General features: G+C 39.7%; 1 protein-coding gene across 2 annotated transcripts in view; it reads left to right on the top strand.

Moving 5' to 3' along the window:
• Positions 1 to 22,461, top strand: part of cdh8 (cadherin 8) — a 117,524-nt gene that overhangs the window by 60,777 nt on the left and 34,286 nt on the right. For both annotated transcript variants that reach the window (XM_023953698.1, XM_023953697.1), the window contains exon 4: positions 19,567 to 19,686. In XM_023953698.1, the coding sequence (XP_023809466.1) occupies positions 19,567 to 19,686 (120 nt within the window). The remainder of the gene's footprint in view (positions 1 to 19,566; positions 19,687 to 22,461) is intronic.

Genomic DNA, 22,461 nt, shown 5'->3' with positions numbered 1-22,461 from the left:
TACCTGACTTTTCCTGAATGTATTTATATTATGTTCAAGCATTGTTTAATAATAAATTTTCCAAACACAAAAGAGATCTGAGTGTTACCTTGAATGACCACAGCAGTCAAAATGACTCCATGCTTTTTACAGCTGGTGTCATATTTTACTAGCTGCTACGTTTTCCTGGTCTTTCTACTGCTTTATTTTCATTTGTATGCTCTGTGAAGCTAAAATCAGAAATCAGGTTTTACAGACAGAAAAACAAGTACTTACAGTTATGGAGGTCGCCATGAATTGGAAAAAAGCCTGATAAGGTGAATATTTTGTGAAATAAAACTAATCAGTCTATAATATTTTGGTATCCTTCCAAATAGTCATTTTTTCAGTATATTCCAAAGTATATACAAATAACGTCCAAACAGTCCTAGTAACTGCCATGGACATTCTAGTAGTTGATGAATTCCTGTAGACCGGGTGTTAAACGTCCACGACGTTTGCCAGCATTACAAGCTGACATTGACTTTCAGAAACGGAGTATGTGTATGTGGGCGCAGAAAAGACGTTCACCAGTGAACGAATCAGACTAGGAGTTGCCCCAAAAGGAAACCATATAACATGCAATAAAGCTTTGCAAGCCAACTAATTCGCTGTTTACCTTCTGCAGCACATAGTCTGTCAGAGGCTAAATAAAGCACTAAAGAATAATCCCAGAGGAACATGTGAGCAGCTGTTTTGGAGTCTATCACAACAGCTTAGAATTTGATGTTTGTTCCAATTAGTAAAATAAGCATCAATAGATGAGGAACTGAAGCTGCTTAAAGGTTGCAAGTGAAAAAGCAAAGCGGATTCATGTCCAAAAAGTAGCAGGCTTGATGTAAAAGCAGCAGGTGTTTCCGACTTGTCACATGTGTAGTGTAGGAGGGTTAATAGTTCCACCCAATTTCAAACTGTCTGTCTTTTTCTTACAAAGATACCTCCCGGGGTGTCCAACTTTTTTTTTTTTTCTCAGAATGCCATAATGGTATCATGCTTGTCAACTCTGAGGTTTTGGGTGAAGCAGGTGGTTCTGTTGTGTGTCCTCAGCTGTGAGACATGTCAGCCGAAAGGGAACAGGGACAGTTTAAAGTCATGCCTCTCTGCATCACTGCCACACCAGGCAAACTGAGGTGGGGGGTGGGGTGGGGGGCTTCAGATTTGACAAAAACTTATTCATATCTGCAAAGATTGCCAGGAAGCTTTCTCATTGGCATTCCTCAGTACACAGCCAAGCCTCTCCTATTAATTATTCAAGAGGAGAGTTGTAGATATTTAATGTTGTGTTGTAGGGCCTTTTCTTGGTGTACTGTTCCAGCTTGCTTTTCATTTCTTGGCTTCTTTGGGTCCATTTTTTGCTGTATCTTGCACCGTGTAAGTCAGTAACCTCTTAGTTTGACTTTTTCAATAAATAAAAGCTGCCAAGAGTCAATACACACGTATGTGTGCGATTGTGTGTGTTTGCCACCAGGCTTTAGGTGTTTTCACAGTGTTGTACAGGACAGACAGGACCTCCACACTCTCATCCCTCCATGTCTGCATTATTAATTGTCTTCAGTACCAACCTTAGCTATTTGAACCCTACAGGCACAAAGAGTTAGGAAACTAAAATTAAATTGGTAATTGGTTTCCATTGAAAGTCATAATAACAGTTTTTAAAGTTACATTTGCTCCTACAAAAGAGCCCAGAGTTAATTAAAGTCAGAATCAAGCAGATATAAATATGCATTCACATCACAGGATGACGTGTTAATAACTACTAAGGCAGACATGAATGATTAAAACAATCACTGAGTTTGAAAAATTACATTTGGAAATCTTAAGAAAATGAGCGGGGTTTCTGGCTCCACGACGCTGGGGGAGTTTCTGCTGACTGACACATCTCTGACCAGGTTAAATTAGCTGCAATAACACAATGAACAGAAGAGATTTGTGTATAAATATACCGATCTGCTTTGTAAAATCTGAAGCATACACAGTGAGCATGCTAGGGGGAGAAGCAGTGAGTCATAAACTACATCCTGTCAACTGGGAAAGTTGGTAAAACTGCCAGTATAAAAAAGAAGCATCTGTTGGTGGCAGAACAAAACAAAACAAGACAGAACAAATCAAAATGTGTGCAATAACAAAGAACTTCCTAATGTGCTTGTACTGTGTATTAGTATGTTTGAAGAACCACACACACCGGCTACAATGGCGCTATAGATTTGGAGTGTAGTGGTAAATACAACTAATTTTAATCCGTGAGCGTGGTCACAGCAGACATGTGTCCCTGCAGTCATAAGTCTGTCAGGATGCAGCACTGCTTGTTGGGCTGCTAAAGATAGACAAGGGGCGAGTCTGTTCTGCCCCTCTGAATCACATAAATTTACATAAATGAGCTTGAGCACACAGGAAGTTTTTGAGGGAGAGAGGAAAGCAATGTACGTTGCTTCCCAAGATTTTTTTTTTCTTCTTCAAAATAAGAGGTTGCTGACAGGCTTTTGGGTAAAGCATTAGGTTATGTCTGTCGAAACGCCCCTTACAAATGCATATATGCTATCTGCAGCAAAAAATTAGCAAATCTGCATGGGGCACGCAAGTGGCCCACAGGAAATATAAAGGTCATAGATCGCTCCTTTCCAAAAATGTCTTGGCACATATTTTTCTACATGCATGCTACAGGCAACAGGTCATGGCTGACATCTAAACAACATGTAATAGTATGGTTCAAGGAGGTAAGATGCCAGTGAGTGCTGTTCAAAAGAAAGGTGCACCCTCCTTATGTGCCCCTTGCATTCAGCAGCTGTTAGAAATGAGGAAATTAGACAAAGTGTAGCTTGTGTGGACATGCTATGGGCGCCCTATGGGCACTTACGTATCACGTACAAACCATGTGATTAAAGCATTTGCATGCAGCCAGTTTGCGCATCTTACTAACAACCAGAGTGTTGCGACGGCATCACCTAAATGTCACACAGTACAGAGCAAAAGTTTGGACACTTAGTATCCTTACACTTCATGATAGACTTACACATGCATCACAATGGTACATTCTATTTATAGGATTTCCCATGAGCTGGTCACATGAGAGTCAAAGGGACTTCAAGGCACACCTGAGCTCCCCTTAAGATGTAACTGCTCCTCTCTACAACCCTCCATAGAGCTAGACCAGTGTTTTTCAACCTTTTTTGAGCCACGGCACACTTTAACCTTGACAAAAATCCCCCGGCACACTAGCATCCAAAAAGTAAAAAGAAGAAGAAACTCAGAGTCTGTATTGATCTACAGCCCCTCCACAATCTCACATGCATTTTTGTGAGAATTGTGGCAGAAAAAGCTGGAAGTTGCAGCTGTTTTTTCTAAAAGATGTAATAAAGGGTTAAGTTAAAAGATTTAAAAACTGTTTGATGTGTGTTCGTTGTGGTCTCAAGACGTTTAACAAGGACAACTCATTGTGCGCTGAGAAGCTGTCAATTTAACCCAATGCATCATGGGAGATGTAGTGAAAACAGCCGCCGAATGCAGAAAGACAATCGTCTCTGAGCTTCATTGTTTTGTTCACTTGTTCCACGGTCTGACACCGGATTCTGTGGAAAGCTACACCGCTAAAGACGAGCTTTAGCTGGTACTTTTGTTGGAACTGAGCAACTTTGTGAGCAGAATCGAAAGAAGGAAGTGAAGACTTTAACCACTTCTGATTGGTCAGACTGATGATGTATGATTAAGCCACCAAGAATGATTGGTGGAGACAGTTAAAGGGGCGGGACTTTTCCAAAAACAGCTGTAGCTGCAGCTAAATTGCGGTACCGTCATTCTTATCAAAATGTCTTTAATAGAATCAAATAAACACTAAGAAAAAAGTATTTTATGATCTTTCATATTCCTAACTACTCTGTGTTTTATCAGGGCCTGTTTGGATGAACACAGAGCTGATATCCTGCAGATGGAAAATGTTTTAGATCAGTTAATGAGGGTTATTTCCCACGGCACACCTGACCATCTCCCACGGCACACTGGATGAAAAACACTGAGCTAGACAACCCAGAAACCTGCAGCACCCGTACGAGTTGACCCCGTACAGGTGCATGAGACTAAGACATAAACTTGTGAACTACAACTTCTGCGAATTAGACAGCACTTTCGGTGCCATGCTTCTGCACAATGCTGGTGTGACGTTTAAACAGACGAAGACTACTGTGCATATGCCAAGTCTCCCCCAGATTTAATGCAAATCAGGAAGTTATGCTGCAGTTTAGTAATTTCATATGTCAAGTCCAATGTTACACCTAAAATAAATATGTGGATGCACATTCTGATTTCTAGATGACTGAGATGCTTTCTTCCTTAATCGGTTAAACTTTCAAAAAAGTTAATTTCATTATCAGCTATCGTGATTTCATTAGAGCTCATATTTCTGAGCATAATCGGCGGGCGAAGACTGTTAATGAAATGATGCATCTCTAGAAACATCCAAAACAATTTCTCACAATTTTTAATATAGAAATCTATTGGTCAAAAATGTCCACCAAACAATAAGTTGGCAGTCTGATAATCCATCTCTGTTTTGGCGTTGTTTATGATCGGTCACCTATGTCACATTGACAGAAGGAGATGCTGATCACGCCTCTTTTGATAATGGGATGCAGGAATGCAGCGTGAAAGAAACCACTCACAATGGGAATTAAATGCCACAGCAGGATCAGTGTGAAAGGATAAAAGAGGAGTGAGAACAGAAAAAAAAGGTGTTTTACCATCATATCTTTCTGAGAGGCTCTCTTTGTTAAGTTGGCCCTGAGTAGACAGATAATTATTCTCATTTTCTGAGGTTGTGTGCCGCATCTTTAACATCTGCTGTGCTGCATTTTAGTTCCACTGTCCACAAAAGAAATCCAGTTTGCCTTCATCTCATTGACATTCATCTCATCTGACTTCTATAGAATACAAAGAGGTGACTAATGAGTCAATCCAAAGCCACAAGAGAGCACAGTGCTGCTTTATCTCCAGCAAAGGTAGAATAGATGGGACTGTGATGCTTTTTTCTAACTTGGACTTTTGACCTCTTTATAAAGAAAACTGTAAAAAATTGTTTTCTTTTTCTTTTAGTTTTTGTGCAAATAATTTGTTTTGTGTAGAACATAATCAAAAATGCATACATTCTTCCCACTTAAGCACTTTTGGCCACTAGTAAGATTAATGTATCCTACTGTTGCTGGTGGTGGAGAGGGATAGGTAAGTGCAACATAAATAGCTGTGGAACACATTCATCAAGGTGGCAGGGATTTGAGACTACAGAGGCCCATCCAATCACCGCTGGAGAATAAAAGTGGAGAAGCATAAAGGTCGGTACAGCAAGGTCATTCGAAAAAGAAGCTGATAAGACGAAAGGATCAAATCTCCAGTGCAGGCGAGGCCTTCCCTTTGATGTCTGTCCCATTAACTAAAGCCCTTGGCTGGCTCCTGCAGACTCCACGCACCTCAGCTGTCTGATGCAATAAAGAAAAACCTGAAAAACAAAGGAGGAGAAAAAAGCAGACTTTTTTTTGCTCCTTTATTGAGTTTGAAAAGGTTTTTTTGTTTTTAGGAATCACTTAAAATATTGATGTCATTTTGTTTTAATATGAGTTTTTGTTAACTTCATCTGGAAGGCTCTTGTGGCTTAGTGTTTTCCCCTCTTGTCTTGGTGTCTCGTAGGGAGTTCATCTGTGGCAGGAGTCTTGTGCTCCTCGGCTGTTTGTGTGCTTAAGCACCGGCAGCCGTATTGCTGTGAACGCAGCAGCTTGGATTGAGTCAGTTTGTGGTTTTACCAAAGTCACAGCCCGGTGTGAGCACGCACACACTCATACATGCACAGGAAGAGTTGCACACAGTCAATCCTAAAGCAGGTTTGCTATGTCACACTGGAGGCTGCTGTGTAATTGGGTGAATCTGGTCTCCAGCACGCTGCAGAGATAGCCCTTTAAATTTCACTTCTCTTCTGGGAGTGTAAACAAACCTGAGGATTGCTTGACTGTAAATCCATGGTCCACTTTTTCCTTCCTCTTTCCCTTTTGTCTTTCAGGGTCTTCCGTTTTGTGTGTTTATGGGTGTGTTTGTGCGCCTGCTTGCCTTCCTGTGATTTGTGACTGTCAGCACCTTAACAAGTGCATTAATGTGTGTCTATCAGCATTACAGATATGTGTGTCTGCGTGCGTCAGCGTGCGCTGCCGGCGTGTATTTTAGCGCGCCTGCCGTGCTGTCTCTTTATGTGGCAGCATGCAGCCCTCTGTCTGTGTGTTCTCTGTGATTGATTGCTTGTCAGACGGCAGCAGAGCACCGCTCTCACCGGCTGACGGAGACATTGAGTCACCAGTCACGTATACCAAGTAGGTTTCGACATTCCTCTGGGAATATACTCTTTAACCCTTCCTGCTCCGGGATGGCTGTCAGATGACAGTGTGCATTACTTAGAAAGCGCTTGCTGTTAAAACTGGCAACAGGGCTTCTTTCAGTTGAGTGTCCTAATCCAGTTGTGTGGGAGGTAGAGGACTCCTCTGGCCCATTACTTTGAGATGGGCAAATTGCCGGGGCTATGGCCCACAGCTGTCACTCAGCAGCTTGGAGCAGTTCAAGGGGAGGGAAAAGGGAGACGATGGGAGGGTTGGTTGGTTATTTTTTATTTTAACCTGCAGAATGCATGAACAGAATTAATGCACTCAGCTGAAAAATATTTTCTTGTAGTGCTACAGCCTAGAGAACTCTTTGCTGGGTTGTTCTCTATCCTTGCATGTAATAAGATTACCTTGTGTTTCCTAATTATCATATTAGTAATCCAATGTTAACGTTTTTTTTTATCCTTAAGGATTTAAATCTAAATATTAAATTTGGGTATTGGTTTTGCGGCACCACCAAAGAGCATGTTGAATCATGTCATAATGCAACTTTCTGACCCATCCGATTTATTAAAAACACACACAAAAAAACTCAAATTATTTAGAGGCCAAAGTAAAATAAATAAATAATTACAAGAAAGTAAGTGTTCAAACTTCAGAATATTTTGTTTTATCTTGCTCCCAGAAACTCACAGTGAGAGGCTGATGAGAGAATGAGCAGTTGTGCCTTTAAATGATTCACAAACTAGACGTTAACACTCCAAATGACCATGCTGTGGCAAAATCATTTTTACGCACTGCTTTGCCAATGTTTTTCCCCTGTGTTGAATCAGCAAGGTTTCTGCCTGTCTGCCTTCCACAAGTAGATCACAGTTATCTGAGGTTGTGTTTTTTTTTTTTTGTTTTTTTTCTCCTTTCTGCTCATGTGGCCTGATGGTTGGCAGGAAGATTTTGTCATGTGGTGCTGTGTGGGGCTTAAACCCCACAGATCAGAAGAAAAGCTACAGTTTTCTGCTTAAAAGAGAATTCTTTGACGGAATGTTAAAGAGGGCAGACATCAAGATTTTCCACCCTTTGTAAAGCTGACCAGTGTGTTTCATTTCACAGCTTTTAAATGTAGTCACTCCTCCCATATTTTGTTGAATGTGTTTTTAATATACTTTGCTGTTTAATTGTAATCTTATTTCATCATAAATCTTATTTATGTCTTGACGGCTGGATCTAACACAAAACAAGAATACTAATACAGAAAGTCCATAAAGCAAAAGTTCAAATCTGTTCATATGGATGTTCGTGTAGTCATTTTTTTTCAATGTTTAGCCAACATTGAAAATAAAAACTGTTTTGATGGAGTTGATGGTCGATTTTAAGAATCCTTGCTTGTCTGTTGAGTTGTATCACTGTGGAACCAAAGGACGATGTCAGGTCCCTGTGCAATCACAACACATTGGACATTTCTGTAGTTATAGCAATAATAACTTCAATTTAATGGTCTGTGACCATTAAAAATGTTGATCTGAAGGCTTTCCAGTGACTCTCCATCTAAAACAACACAAAGGTGGAGCAAAGAGGCTGTGTGGGAGCGGCCATAACTTATTGGGTCCTGTTTAAGTCTTTCATGACTTTGGTTGCTTGTTGTCTCTTTGTTTAGCAAAGCTCATTAGTTTTGTTGATTCTTTACAGTCTTTTCTATTTTATTTTGAAAACATTAGATTTGGCAGGGTTTGAATCCCCCTCCCTGCCTGTCTGATTTTCTTGGTTGTTTCTGACTGTTAATGAGAGCTGGACTGAGTTGAGTGTGACATCACCCATAGAAAATGGTTTACTTCCAGCTCCAACAAAATGAAGTCAATTTAGCTCCCATTTTTTTTTTTTTTTTTTTGCGATACAGACATTGCCCGGTTGGAGCCGGAAGCAGTCAGTAAGCAGTGATTAAACTAAGTCAGTTTGAGTCAACGTTTCTATAGCAACCACCCTCGTTAATCAAGAGTGAGCTTGTTGGAAGTCCACACCCCTACCACTTGAAAGTGGGCTATGCCAAACTTGTCAAAAGTTTTAGGTTGGAAAGGTGAATCAGCAGGCACAACCTATTTATATTGAGGCACGTGATTGGTCATTTTTGAACTTGAATAAGGAAAATACAGGAAAATATGGAGAGAATTTCTTTTAATCAAAAACAGGTTAGAAAATAAGGCAGAGCAAGAATGATGATTCTGATGAGTAGAATGACTGACCAATAGCTGTTTATTTCTTTATAGAAGTCTTTGGGATTTTGGCTTATTGAAGCCAGCAGGTACTTCCTGTTCCCTCATGATACGCCAGGAGGAGGGGTCACTCAGTCCAGTTTTCATTTACAGTCAAGTGTTATCAATTAGGTCCCTTACCTGCAAAAACCTAATACCTTGTCTCTTCATGTAATGACATTATTTGGTGGTTTTCCAAGAAGGTACATTTCTTGAAACATACCTTTTGATCATTTTTTTTAACACAAACCTTTTTTTATTTAACCCTAAACTTCTTTTTTTTGTCCAACCTTTCCTTCAACCTGCATTTATAAAATTGTAAAGTGTTAAAGCACACCAGCTGAAACAAAAGTCAGTTGGAACAGTATTCAAACCATTTTTATTTTTGCTCCAGTAACTTTCAGTCTAACATCAGTACTGCTGATTTGTGTTAAGCAAAAAAAAAAAATTAATAAATAAATTGTCTGACTGAAAACACACAATTAGTCAGGAACTGGTGGTGTAGGACCTAAAATGCCAGAGACTTGGCAATGTGACAGTAACTAAAACCTTCAATACGAAAACTAAAACATGACAAACCCATGGAGACACCAAAAAAAAGGTGACAATAGAGCAGAGCAAACGACCCGACAAGGTAGAACTGAAAGCCGGCACTTAAATAGACAGAGGGCAATTAACTGAAATGAAGGCTGCTGTGGATCATGACAAACCTGAAACTGGTGTGACTGAGGGACAATTCCAAACAGAACATGACCAAAATCATAACTGACAAAAACCAAAGCTCATAATCCTCACACAATTAGTCGCATGATTTGCTTCTAACTATTTCATCTAAAACTGCATCAAGGTAAAAACCTTGTTCATAAAAATGTGTCCACACATGCAATTTTTGAAATGAGGGAATACCTTTTCAACAAGTCATTTTTATCAGGGGCGAGTTCCACTCTTGTAGGGTAAAAAGAGGAAGTACAAGTTCATTTCACACTACAGTTTTGCATTCTGCTGACTCTCATTTTTTACCCCTTTTTTGTTGAAGAAGCATAATTCACATTAAATACCCTTGCCCCTGTGGCAAAGTTTTCAAATTAGGCAACATTTTGTTCATTTACTCATGATAAAGTTGTTCATTAGACCAAATACTTTGCCTTAGTCTTTGTTATTACCTTGCTATTGTAAATGCCTTGGGAGCAATTAAACATGCAAAGTGCCCAATTTTCCGTCCTCGACTTTCAGTCCTGAACTCTATCTGCATGTTGCACACATTGCTTATGAACTAATTAAAGTGAATCAATGACACAACTCTTTAAAATGTCGGCATATGTCATTGCCATCAGTGAGGAACAAAGGACCCTCTTAATTATTTTGTTCTTACCGTTCCTGTAAGTGGCTTGTCAAGGCTGCAGACTCAGTAGCTGACTCCTTGAAAAGGGGATGTCATGCACACACCACACACATGCTGTACTCTCTCACGCACACACAAACAGACAAGCTCACAAACACATGCACAAGCACAGTTCCCGGATTCTCTGTGACGGCTCCCTCTTTGTCTTATAAAAGACTAGTAATTGTGCTGCAACAATGACAATGTAAGTGCTTAAGTGTGACAGTGCCCGTACTCTTCAAAAGTGCAGCGTCCCTTATCCATCACTGGCTCTTGGGAACAATTTCTTGGAAGCTGACAACCATATCTTATCTTCAAGATTTCTTTTTTTTTTCATTGTTGTAAACCCTCCCTTGGCCCCCTTGGATTAGGCCAAGTCTAATTTTGAAAAGTGTGTTACAGACTGATATAAATGCTTACATACTTTATCTTTTAAGCGTCCACAGGGTACTCCACGTTAGTTTTGTGCTATACCCTATGCTGGAACGTGAAATATGCTGTCATAAAGACTGATGGACTTTTGGGAACCCCGTTTTCTCTACGCCTTACATCTAAAATACTTGGCAATTTAAACACAGAACTTTGGGGGAATTCAGTTTTATTTGCAGCCTGGGCTTCAGACTTGTAGTGGAAACTTCATCAAGGCCTTGTTGGCAAAGATTAAAAATATAGACTCAACAGCTCATCATAAAAATGCCAATTTCTCTGAAGATTTTATAACGCCTGACAACATTGTTGCCTAAATGCCCCTTTGTGGTCCAGGACTCTAAAACTGACTTTACAAGGAAAATCAAATGGCCTTGCGCCACGTACATCATCTTCTCTCTCCTCTGAGAAATTGGATGGATGTAAGAAAGAAAGCATCACCAAGCGTGAATGTCTCCTCTTCCTACACATTTCAAATTTTTTTTTTTTTTTTTGGTGGGGTGTTATTGAGAGCTCAGGCCCACCGCATCACAAACTGCTCTTTGCATTTGACAATATTCATCGTCAAGGTGCTTATCGCCTCTCGATTCTTGTGTCATTCCCCATCCGTGCACATGCATTTCAATCACTTAGGTGCTAATATCCAAAAATAGTTCTGGCGGCAGTGCCTGGAGAGATGGGATGTCATTCTCCATGTCTGATCGTGAGCTATTATCCTCACCCACAGACAGGAGAGAGAGCAATGCTAGAATCTATGTGATCGTGATCAATATATAATCACTTTCCTGTCACCACAATGGCATTACCAGGGGATGGTCCATCTCCACAGACCAGCCATTTCAAAAGAATGCTTTGGTACATCATTTTCCTGACCTAGAAAAACAGAAAAAAGGGGAGACAGACAAATTCATCGTAAATCCATTATATTAATTTGCTAATGCTAAGAAAAACATATTGCCATTGGCTTGAAAGATTGTCCAATGTGAAGAAATGAAACTTTATTCTCTTTCAATACCACTTGATACAATGATGCATAAAAAAAAACCTCCTCGCATGGGGAGCTTTTTGCTCGCCTATTTCTTGTTCACACAGAGCAAACAGAGGCTGGCTATTTTTACTCCAGAGTGTGCTTTCACATGGCATGCTGGTGTTGCAGAGTCATACAAAAGCTGCAGCATCTGTATCTAGTGCAATGAGTTTTTCCATGTCAGTTCTCCTTTAGGCACAGATGTTGATTTAGTTGTGCAACTGTTTGCTGCAGCGAAGCAGCAATGTCAGATTTAAAACAGCACAAATAATATTGAGGCTAACGTGTTTCTTTTACCAGTTAGAAAACGATACGCACTGGGCAAATAAAGTAACAAGTGTGCTGCACAGTGGTGCAGTGGTAAGCACCTTAAGGCTTACTCACACTGAAAGGTTTGATTTCCTTTGATGATGTGCTTTTTTCCCCGAAAGAATGAAGTTTAGGGAAGACATAAACAGTGAATTTCATTTCACATCCAACTGTACTTTGGTGTGGTTTACTTCAGTATGAATGCGAACAGAACTTACAGGAAACTAAACAGAAGCAAACTAACCGGAGTGAAAACATTATATATTATGTGTAAGAACTTTAATCCACAGGACAAATCACAAGCTTAATGAAAAATACGTGTGTCAAAGGGGTATTTCAAGGAAGTGGATACAGGCTGTCTGCTGGCAATAAACATGGGCAAACCTCTACATGGCACGGTTTGGTACGCACAAAGTTTTAGAAGCATAGATCGCTTGAGCGAAAATGTTCATGCTGTGAGTTACCAGTTGAAGCGAACACACAACACATACGGATAAGTAAGATTGAAGTTGGTGAAATGCAGGCACGTTGCAGAATTTTGATTTTCTGCAGACTGTGCAAGGAGGCCATAAGTCCTATTGATGTGATAAGTGTGCCCTCCTTGCGTGCAGCCTGACTGTTAGAAATAAGGAAATTAAACAGTATAATTTGTACAGGCATCCTACAAGCAGTTGCCTGCACTGTGCATGCGGCGTTAGCGCATGGTCAGTACAGGGCCAGTCCCACATCTTACCAATGACTACAGACCGGTGTAAGAAGACTGATAACATCCCTGTACGTCATAGGTGCGTGTTAGTTACATTAGTATTACGAAAACTTCACGGTACACGTACCGCATGCATGACAATTGATGTCTTTTAAGGCTCCCCCCTTAAGAGGCGCCACACTTTTCTACAACCCTCCAAAGGCTTAGACAACGCCTGTACGAGTGCATTTGACTAAGACACAGCAAACCATAGTTAACGACAGGGTAGCATTTGTTACCATTTTAAGAACGTTAAGTCATGGTGGTGTGAAAGCAGTGCTATGGCTAAAAAATTCTGGTATAAGGAACCCCTTGAATTACCTACATGTTTGAAAGGTGCCATAGTCTACCAATTAATATGGTATTGCCTTTAGTTTGTCTCCATGCATGTCCACATTTTTCTTCTGGAGGTGGAAAACCTCAATTTTGGTGAATTTTAACTGTGCATTGCATTCATTTTCCTGAGTTTGGTCTTGTGGTGGACTGGCAGGCATTTATTTCACGTCACTGTTTCTGTAATGGGCTCCATAAAAATGTTTGCAGACTCTCTAATGTTGCGTTATTATAATGACCTTTCATGTGTAAACATTTGGGAACGAAAGCTTAAATTTGATTCATGCATCGTTTTCAATGATAGAAATTTCCCAAAACAAAATTTTTTGATGTTCACATTTATTGCTGATGAAGTAGTGATAAAAAAAAAGTATCTAAAAAACATTATGAGAAAAAATAATATATTACAACTGTACTGCAAAAACAACCTTCAAACTCTTAGGTATTTTGCACACAGCTGCCCCTCTGTCCTGCGCTTCTGTACATCCGTGTCTCTTTGCCTCTCATTCGACCCCTGCAGTGTAAAGCCAGTCAGACATAAACAGTATTGTTTTACTCAGGTAGGGCTCACAGCGGGGTGGTTTTCGTCCCTCGCTTCGTGCAGTCCACGGCTCTCCCTGTGCCTCAGTCATATCCCTTCTTTATGCCTGGCTGCTTGCATACATATGAATGGCCTTCGTCTTTTCCCCTTCATGCTTCTGGTCCCAACCGAAAGGAGCTGAGATCTTACATGGCTGCCATGCTTGGAAGACGCAAAGGCAACAAGTAGAATTCTTGAACTGCAGTGCCAGGAAATGGACTGTATTGGCAAATTTTTTTGGCGTGATTATAGATATGAGGATGCTTAAGATGGGAATGGTTCCCTGTGGAGTTGTACTAATCATGCTGCGGATGCATCTCCTGTTTTAGGTTCTTTTGAAAAATCAAGCAACATATTCAAAGATTCTTACACGTTGCAGTGACATTATACAGCACATCCCTTGAGCACAGTTTTCAGCAGGAGTGTTAAATTTGACAAAAAACAAGCCTATTACACATTTAATTGCATTAGTGGCTTCATATGATGCCACTAGCTGCTGCTGCAAAAAAAGACAACAATATATTTTCCAACATTCAATATCTAATGATTCCGTATTCATTTCCTGTGCATCAGCTCTAATTTGATGCAGAGATGGAGCTAAAAAAAAAGGGAAAATTGACTCAATTTTTAGATAAACCTGCAGACAAGTATAATTCATTTGCAAATTTATTTCCTTTTCCTGCCAACCTGTGGTGTGCAGAACATGTTTGCAAATGAGCATCTCCTGATAGCTCAAAGCTACGTCTTTATGACTTCCTCCTGTTTGATTATCCAGCAGCACTTCTGAGGAAATAAGCGGCTGTACAGCTCTGGCTGTGTCACAGGATAAAGTGTTGCTGAAATAAGCTGCAGTGTCCTTCCACAGCCATTGTGTGTCACACCAAGCTGCATCTCTCCCAATTTACAGTCTCTCTGGTTCAGGGAAGATACTTATTGATTTTCTATCACTGAGCCAGTGTACAGAGTAAATAGGAAGTGTGGGCCCTATTATTTCTGTCGGTTGATAAAACATAAGGCTAGGCCCCCATGTCTTTATTAGAAAGCCCCTTTGGCCATCAAATGCCCTTCAACCACAAAACTACATTAGTAACCTTTATGTCCGTTAATGACATGCTTTGAAAATGATTTATAAGTGGAATGGCATGATTAATGAGATTTTGGATCACAATGGCTTTGAATACAAGCTATGTTTTTATGAATACTAAATGCACGGAACCCTGCAAGCCAATGCCCAGTCCAAAAGAGGGACATTTGTTCCCCTAAAGAAAGGTTACGTCCAATCCTTCAGTGTCTGGGCATCTGCTAAAAAAAACAGCAGAAAAGTGAGAAAAATCCGTCTGGAGGCAGGCTGGTGTGATTGGACACACTTCCACATTTCAGGTTTGACCATGAATGGAGAAACATAGAAAGCTCGCAGAAACAGTGAAGTAAACAGGGTATCTATTGCCTTCCAAGCAAGGAACATTCTTCAATTTCCACTGCAGGGTTTAACATGGCTAATTCCTCACAGCACAGCTTTTGTTTTAAAAACCTATTTATCTTTTTCATGCCTGGAAGTTGATATTGTAGGTGTTGTGTTACTATTACTGTAATCGCAACATTGTTACAGGCTTCATATAAAGGCAAGAGACAATATTCCTCCTACAGCCCAGTCTCAGTGCCAGTTTTTCTGGCCTGCAGCTGCATCCAGATCTGCAGTGTCCCTGGAATTTCTGCACATTAATAACTGGAAGGACGAGCTAATCTGCACTGATTTGAAATAAGACCAAAACACTGTCTTTTCTAATCCTCCATTTCTTCTTCTTTTTTATATCAGCGGTGGTGAGGCACATCTTACCCATGAGGGAGCGAAAGAGAGAGGGAGTTATTTCATGCTTCACAGATTCCACTGTTTTATGAAGATTTTTTTTTTCCAAGTCCTATTTCTGCACTTCAATACATCGTGTAACGGAATTTTTAAAGACAATATTCCACAGCCAGACTCTTTCCTGAATCGCTAAGGTACTTTTCATAATTAGGAGTGTGTAGATGGCTGGTTCCTCTTTAGGGGTAAGTAATTTAACTTTCAGGCAGATAAAGCTCAGAATCTCTGAAAATTGGTGGCACAATTTCCTTAACCACCTCTTCTTTCAGTCAATTGACAATTGGCAAACATGTGTGACACACAGAATCTAATGGGCTTCTGGGAAAAACTGCTGCAAGTGGAATTAAATCTCTAGAATGCAATTTAAACGTTGGCAAATTCTTTATTATGGCCACTCACTGCAAAAAAACATATTGTTCTCACAATTCTTCTTTCTTACTGTGCCTTTGAGCAAAAATGTCACGCCCAAAAAAAAAAAAACATTTCACACCCTGCACATACTTTAAAAACTAAAAAATGATGACATCACAGTTAGCGAAACAGTCAAAGCGAATGAATGAAACCAAAACACCTATATCGGGGATACCTAGAGGAAGTTTTTAAATTATGGGATGGCCACAGGACCCATGGCTTGGCGGCAATTTTGTGGCAATTTTTACATTTTTACACACTTTGGTCTACAACCACGACCGAAGTTTCATGTACAATGTTCCCTCGTGTCAGGAAGGAGTTATGTACCATAGATGTCCTGTGATAGGTGAAATCCACAAAGGAGGATTCGAGATGTTTTAAGGCTAAGAGCCGTCACCAAACACTTTTCTCAGACATGCATGAACATTTTCCCACTTTTGTCTCTTGGTTTAACATTTAAGTTCACCTTTTTGTAAAAGATAAACCCAATACCATAGAATGAAAACAAAAATCTGATCATAATCAAAAATGTATATAACTACAGCAAGCTGGCATTGTTCAGCATTTCTTTAACCCTTGTGCTATCCTAGGCACTTTGACATTGGGAGTTGGGTCATCTAGACCCACTAGACAGTGCGCTGAACCTTTTTTCTTCAATGATTTGTGATCTTCACTGGTGTCCATGGATTACATGAAATCTTTCCACCTTTATCCACCTTTGTCATGGTAGGGAGAACACGTCAATGTAAGGGTGGGGTCATCTAAGATAGCACAAGGGATACAGGAGACGCAGCATAGAAGAAAATGACTGACAAGATAAACAGCCAATCAGAACGAAGAACCCAGTGTGCTGTAAAGAAAGAGAAGAAAAGAGGCGCGCAAAACGGTAAAAAAAGCGCTTTTTTTCTTTTCTGATGTTTCGTTGAATTAAAAAAAAGAAAACATATTTGGTACCAGCAACAAATTTAAATCCCTTCAAGAGATTTCAATTTATCACCTCATAACTCTTCAAGGATCACTGAGAAGCTACTTGAGAAAAAAAGTTGGGGTTAGAAGTTGTAGATTTAGAATGGCGTTAGCATGGCGAGCTAGCAAAAGTGGCATCCCATTGTTGCTAGCACATTTTTACCGGAATTTTGTGAAAATGAATACATGAATCTTTGGCTCAAGCTGAACCAAACAATAGAACATACAATATGAACTAATAATGACATAGAACTGTTTGTCACCCCCTCCCAATCAAAATATAAAATGGTTGCTTTAGAGATAAAACCAACAGAATATATACATATATATTTTTTACATGATTTTGTCTTGTGCAGCACTGACTAGGGTGGCTGAGTTAGAGAGGCAGAATGAGGCCTGTGTAGCAGCCGCTCAGCCAGGTAGGCCGGGTCAAAGGGGGGCGGCGGGTGCAGGTAGCGCCTGCGGGCCATACAACGCTGCTCGCGGCTTTAATTTGATATTGTATCACTGAGCTGACATATTTGCAGTTCTGGCAGGGCCGTAAATAGCAGAGCATCCTGAGGTCCTGTCCCTGAATGGAGTTTAAATGTATAAAAATGTGAGATTCTCGGAGGAAGAATGCGAACTACAAGGCACATTGTTTATTTTGCAAAGACTAAAAGTAAATGATCTGAGGCACAGTTCAGAGGAGTCAAGAAGAACAACTCCGCAACTGACACATATATTTTTACATTTTTTTTATGCTTTTGAGGCAAAGAGAAAAAGAAAGAAAGAAAAAAAAACACTCATTGATCTGCAGTGATCTAAGCGTTGAGAAACAGCATGGGGTTTAACAAGCAGAAGGAAATGTACACTGTAAGCTTCGGCAACACAACAACCTGGGTCATCATAAGACTATGAATTACTAGAACACCTCTGTCCCAGAGGACCACTTGAAGCTCCCTCACTGTGAAATAATTGGGTTGCGACAGTGAAACTGCTACTCCAGTTAGAGTGCAAAGGTGGCTTTTTCTGTGTTTTGTTGTAGCGATAGCGCATACACGGTGGTGACTATTAATCAATGGTTGACGCGTGTAGCTGACAGCACAGGAAGCTTGATGTTGCTTGAACTCAGCATAACATGATTTTTGTTGTTGTTGTTTTTGCTTCCCTGTCACTCAATAAATGTTGCCATTTTTTTACTTTTTTTTTTGTTATTGCTTCGTACATTGGAAATATGAGTCAACATCAACAGAATGCAGCTGTCTGATTTGTGCCTCTGAATGCTGCCGCATCTGCTGCTGCAACTGGACCGTCTGGATGCTGTTTACTTGTCGCAGATTTTTTAGAAGCTGTATCATCTGCAGTGGGCAGATTTTGGGGCCCATGGCAGGACCTGTGTCGTCTATGACGAGGGACATCTCCCTTTGTTGTCTGAACCCCTCTAAACATCTTTTCCTGGAACAATAACCGTGCCATCTGCAGCTTCCTGCTAGCACATTGCTCCCTATTTGCATGTCTTTTCTCTTCCACTTCCAGTCTGCAGAAAAGCTGAGTCTCTGTGAATTGCAACTGAATAGATGTAATTGCCCTTATTCTCTATTTATATTAATGTCTGGTGTGAATTTATATTTTTAAATAAGCTAAAATGCTGCATTGAATCCTCACTATTATCTTCTTAGATTTGCCTTGAGCATTCGGTAAAATTGAATATTAATGAAAGTCTGGGATATATTTCCTGCAAGTTTAATAAGGATATTTTAATTAAAAATCTAATTTTTGTGCATTTTTGATGTGACAGGAATTAATATTATTTGCATGTTTCGGGGACAAAAACTATTAACATTCAGCAAATAGGTAAATACACGTTTCAGTTGCACAACATTACTGGGGCAGACGTACATTGGTTGAACATATATTGTAAAATAGGGGGCGGGGCTATGGGGGTGTGTGCAGGGGAAGCCCCCCTACCCCAGCAAAAAGCTTGCCCCCCCCCCCCCCCCACTTGATATTTGAGTCAATATTATCATCATAATTGACAAAGATTAAGAACTAATAATGGAAGCTTCTTTAAGTAATGCAAATTTAACAAAAGCAATAATTTTAAATGAAATGTTGGCTCCTAAAATTATTTCCTTCGATAATCAAACTGTTTGAAATGCAAATTGTTGATCTTTTGTTTGTTAATTTCTCGGGACAGCGTACAGCTAGATTGAGCTTAAAAAGCAAATATGCTTGCACCAGATAGGATCTTAATAGCTAATTTCCATTTGTATCTGTTTTCCACTCATTTTGCCACTTTTCCAAAGTCTTCTGCCCCCATGTAAAATGTTCTAGCTCTGCCACTGTGTAAAATCAAACAAAAATATTTAAAGGGGTTGTTTTAGGACATTCTTACAACATTGAAATGTGTGGTACTGACAAACGTAAGCATCGTAAGAGCAGGACATTTTTTTAGAAAATGTTTCACATGCTGTGTATTTTTGGGACGCATTGGCATCAACGTTGATTTGCTTTTGTCTTAACAATTCAGCAAAAACTGGTACTAAAAGACATTAAACGGCTAATCAACACTGACATGACTACTTTGCTCAATTAAGCCACACTTCCTGTATGACATATTTCTCTACTGAGATCTTGTCACGCTTACCACAAGAACTTCCGTTGTACTGTGTGTGTACATTAATGCTCACATTAATGCAATATTTTGTAAACCTTGATCAGATATTAGTTTTCTTAACAGTACCAAAAGGAACCCCACATTTCTTCCTTTCTCTTGGAAAAAGCTGTGACACGAGAATTAAGATCTGTGAACTAATCAACCCCCATCGGGGTGAACACGCCGATCCAGACTGGCTTCCACATTTCAGTTTGCAGCCATTCAGAGATGATTGCCTGTAGAGTTGCATTCCTTAACTCTGTTCTTCTGCACCACAGGTACCTCGGTTACCACGGTAACAGCCACAGATGCTGATGATCCAGTGTATGGGAACAGTGCTAAACTGGTCTACAGCATACTGCAGGGGCAACCGTATTTCTCTGTCGATCCAAACTCTGGTAAGTTCAGCCCTTTTGTAATCAAAAAACCCTCAATAATTATTGTGGTCTGCACATTTCAGAAAGTGCAGACCTGCAGCATAAAAGGTTTGTGCCACGTCAAAATGGTTCAATGCTAATAACTTGAGCATTATGCTACACGCAAAGTTCCCTCTAATTACCATGACTTTTAAAAAGGGAGACAAAAAGGAAGACACCTCAACAGTGCGGGCAAAGCTCTTTGAGCTGTTCTTCATTGTTTGACATGGCCTCACTGAGATCTGTGAGAGATCGAAATGTTGCTTCGTTATTTTAATGGGAGCTTTTAATACACTGCGCAGGCCCTTTGTCAGTTTCCAACAAATGGGGAGCGTAATATCTTGTGAAATATAATGAATGAAAGTCACACCCATAATGGGACAAAAAGGAAAGAAATGGGCTTTCAAAGTAAGACAGTGATTACATCTAGGGATTATTTCAAAAGCTTTTTCCTTCTAGACAGGGCCAGACACGTCATGATGGACCTTTTAGTATTTAAACATTGTCTTTATTCATTAAGTACTTCCACCAAGATAAATGAGTTTGTAATGTCAGTTCAGGTCAAATGTGAGCCATCTGGACTTGAGCGACTCTCTAGATAAGTAACTTCAATTGACAGTTGTGATAACTTTAAATTAGATGTTTCAAACTATATAAAAAAGGAAGAAACAGACTTTTTAAATGTTCCTTATCAGCTTTAAGTACAACCTTGAGGTTTAAATACTTATGTTTTCTGGAAAAAGATGGGTTTGGTGTATGATAACTTTTTTGAAGCAGCCTGGCTGTCCACCGTTAGTGACTTCTGACCTGACATTCTTTATGGACTGAGCACTTTGGTTCGGTTTTTGGTTTTTCAGTTGTGTTCTTGGTTTTATTCAGATTCTGTTTGCCATTTTTCCTCTGTCGATCACACAAGGTTGTGTTGGTTCCCTTTAAAGGACAAGGTTATGACCCTGAAGACTCAAGAGAGTAAAAAAAGCTCCTCAACAATAAAAACAACTAGTTAACCTCTTTTAAATAACTGTTTAGAATACATTTCACCTTCATGAGATATTCTGGGCAAATCCTTAAAGGTATCTGTTGGGAAAGTAAAAGCATTTTAGTTCTCCCAGCAGAGATTTTCCCAATTTAACTGAAATGTGGATAAACCAAATATGATGGATACTTTTTTTCCCTGCCTGTTATGTAAATATTAGATTCTGAGTTGAACCTTTGCAACCGAGGCGGCGTAACCCGGGTCCTCGAGCTCTACAACATGCTTTCTAGCTTCCAGCTTATTACCCAAACCACAAAAACAGATACAAGTCAAAATGTCCTCAATTGTAAACATTTTTGCTGAAAAAATCTGCCACTGGGGTAGGAATAATTGTCTTAAGAAGAATTTGTATTATTTAGAAAGAAATTAAGACGGTTTATTAAACTGAGATTATTTTACTTTTGAAAAACTTTCTTGCAAGACAGCAAATGAGATCATTCTTTTTTCTTTAAACAAGTGTCTTTTTACTATCTAGAGTTTCATTTTTTGCATGTTTAGTCAGCCAGAACCACAAATCGCCTGATGCAGCCCATCAGTAGCGAGCTGAGCTGGAAAAAGCAGGGTGGCGATATCAGGGTTCAGGGTCAGAGAATCTTCTAAAAATGTGTATGAAAAAATCCTGAAATTAGAAAACTCTCCGTCCACATGTGAAAAGTGTTGTGCTTCAGGCTGCCACAGTTCTTGCAGACAGAGATGCAACAGCTTACCCACCTGCAGGTCCACCTCCAATAATCTCACTCTGTTGTTGTGCATTGCACCCAAAGTGCATATTATCTAAAAAGATTCATAGTTAACCACATACCAGATGTGTAGCACGCTGATGAATTTGTTCACAGCTATGTCAACATGATATTATTTAACCTCAGCTCTATTAAGCAAGCCCATATGGGACAGCATTATCAAAAGCTCGCTGAAGGGGAGCTGACAGAGCAGGTTATTGTGGAAAAGCTGTGTAACAACAACTGTAGTGCAGGTTACTTTGCCCATCTGCCTTTGAAACACTTATAGATCATCGCTGCGTGAAGCTGCTGCTACCTCAAGCTGCAACAGCACCCTTCTTTCCATATTGACTCCTCTGTTCACTCATGCATGCTCCACACTAGAAAGACTTTTACTTGGGTTCATTACTCTGACACTGTCAGAAAGCAAGGGGTCTAATTTACAGATAAATTATGACTAAAAAGCAAAATTTAGCTTCGGAAATGCTGACATTGCAAAAAAATAAAAATGTCCTCACGTTTAAATTAGTTTGTCTGAATATACGCGGTTAATGCAAACTTTAATGCAAACTGAAGCAAGGAATTTTAGTAAAATTGTAAATAAAAGCAACAATTTTACATCTGCATGGACGTTAGTCATAACATTTGATCTTCTATCATGGATCTGCAGCACATGTGAGTATGAGTAACCGTGACGTGGATGAAGTGAGCATGCTCCATCTTGCCTTTTAAGAAAAAAAAGTTATGTTTGACATCATATCTCAAACCAACAACCTCAAACCATTTTAATTGTTGAGGATAAGTTTTTTCTTTATAGACTTTGAAACAAAATGTTATTTGTTGCCATTAAATGCACAATGAAATTATGATGCTCTCAAGGTGTTTAAACAATATGTAAAAGTCACGATTAGCGATAAAAATATGTCTCAAATAAGAAATATACATGTTTTCTTTTTTGTTTTTCTTTTTCTTAACTGTGTTAACAGAACTGTGTTCCGTGTC

The sequence above is a fragment of the Oryzias latipes genome, chromosome 3, assembly GCF_002234675.1.
Source record: "Oryzias latipes chromosome 3, ASM223467v1".
Lineage (NCBI taxonomy): Eukaryota > Metazoa > Chordata > Actinopteri > Beloniformes > Adrianichthyidae > Oryzias > Oryzias latipes.
Note: the sequence above shows the minus strand (reverse complement) of the source record. Positions and strands in the feature narration are given on the sequence as shown.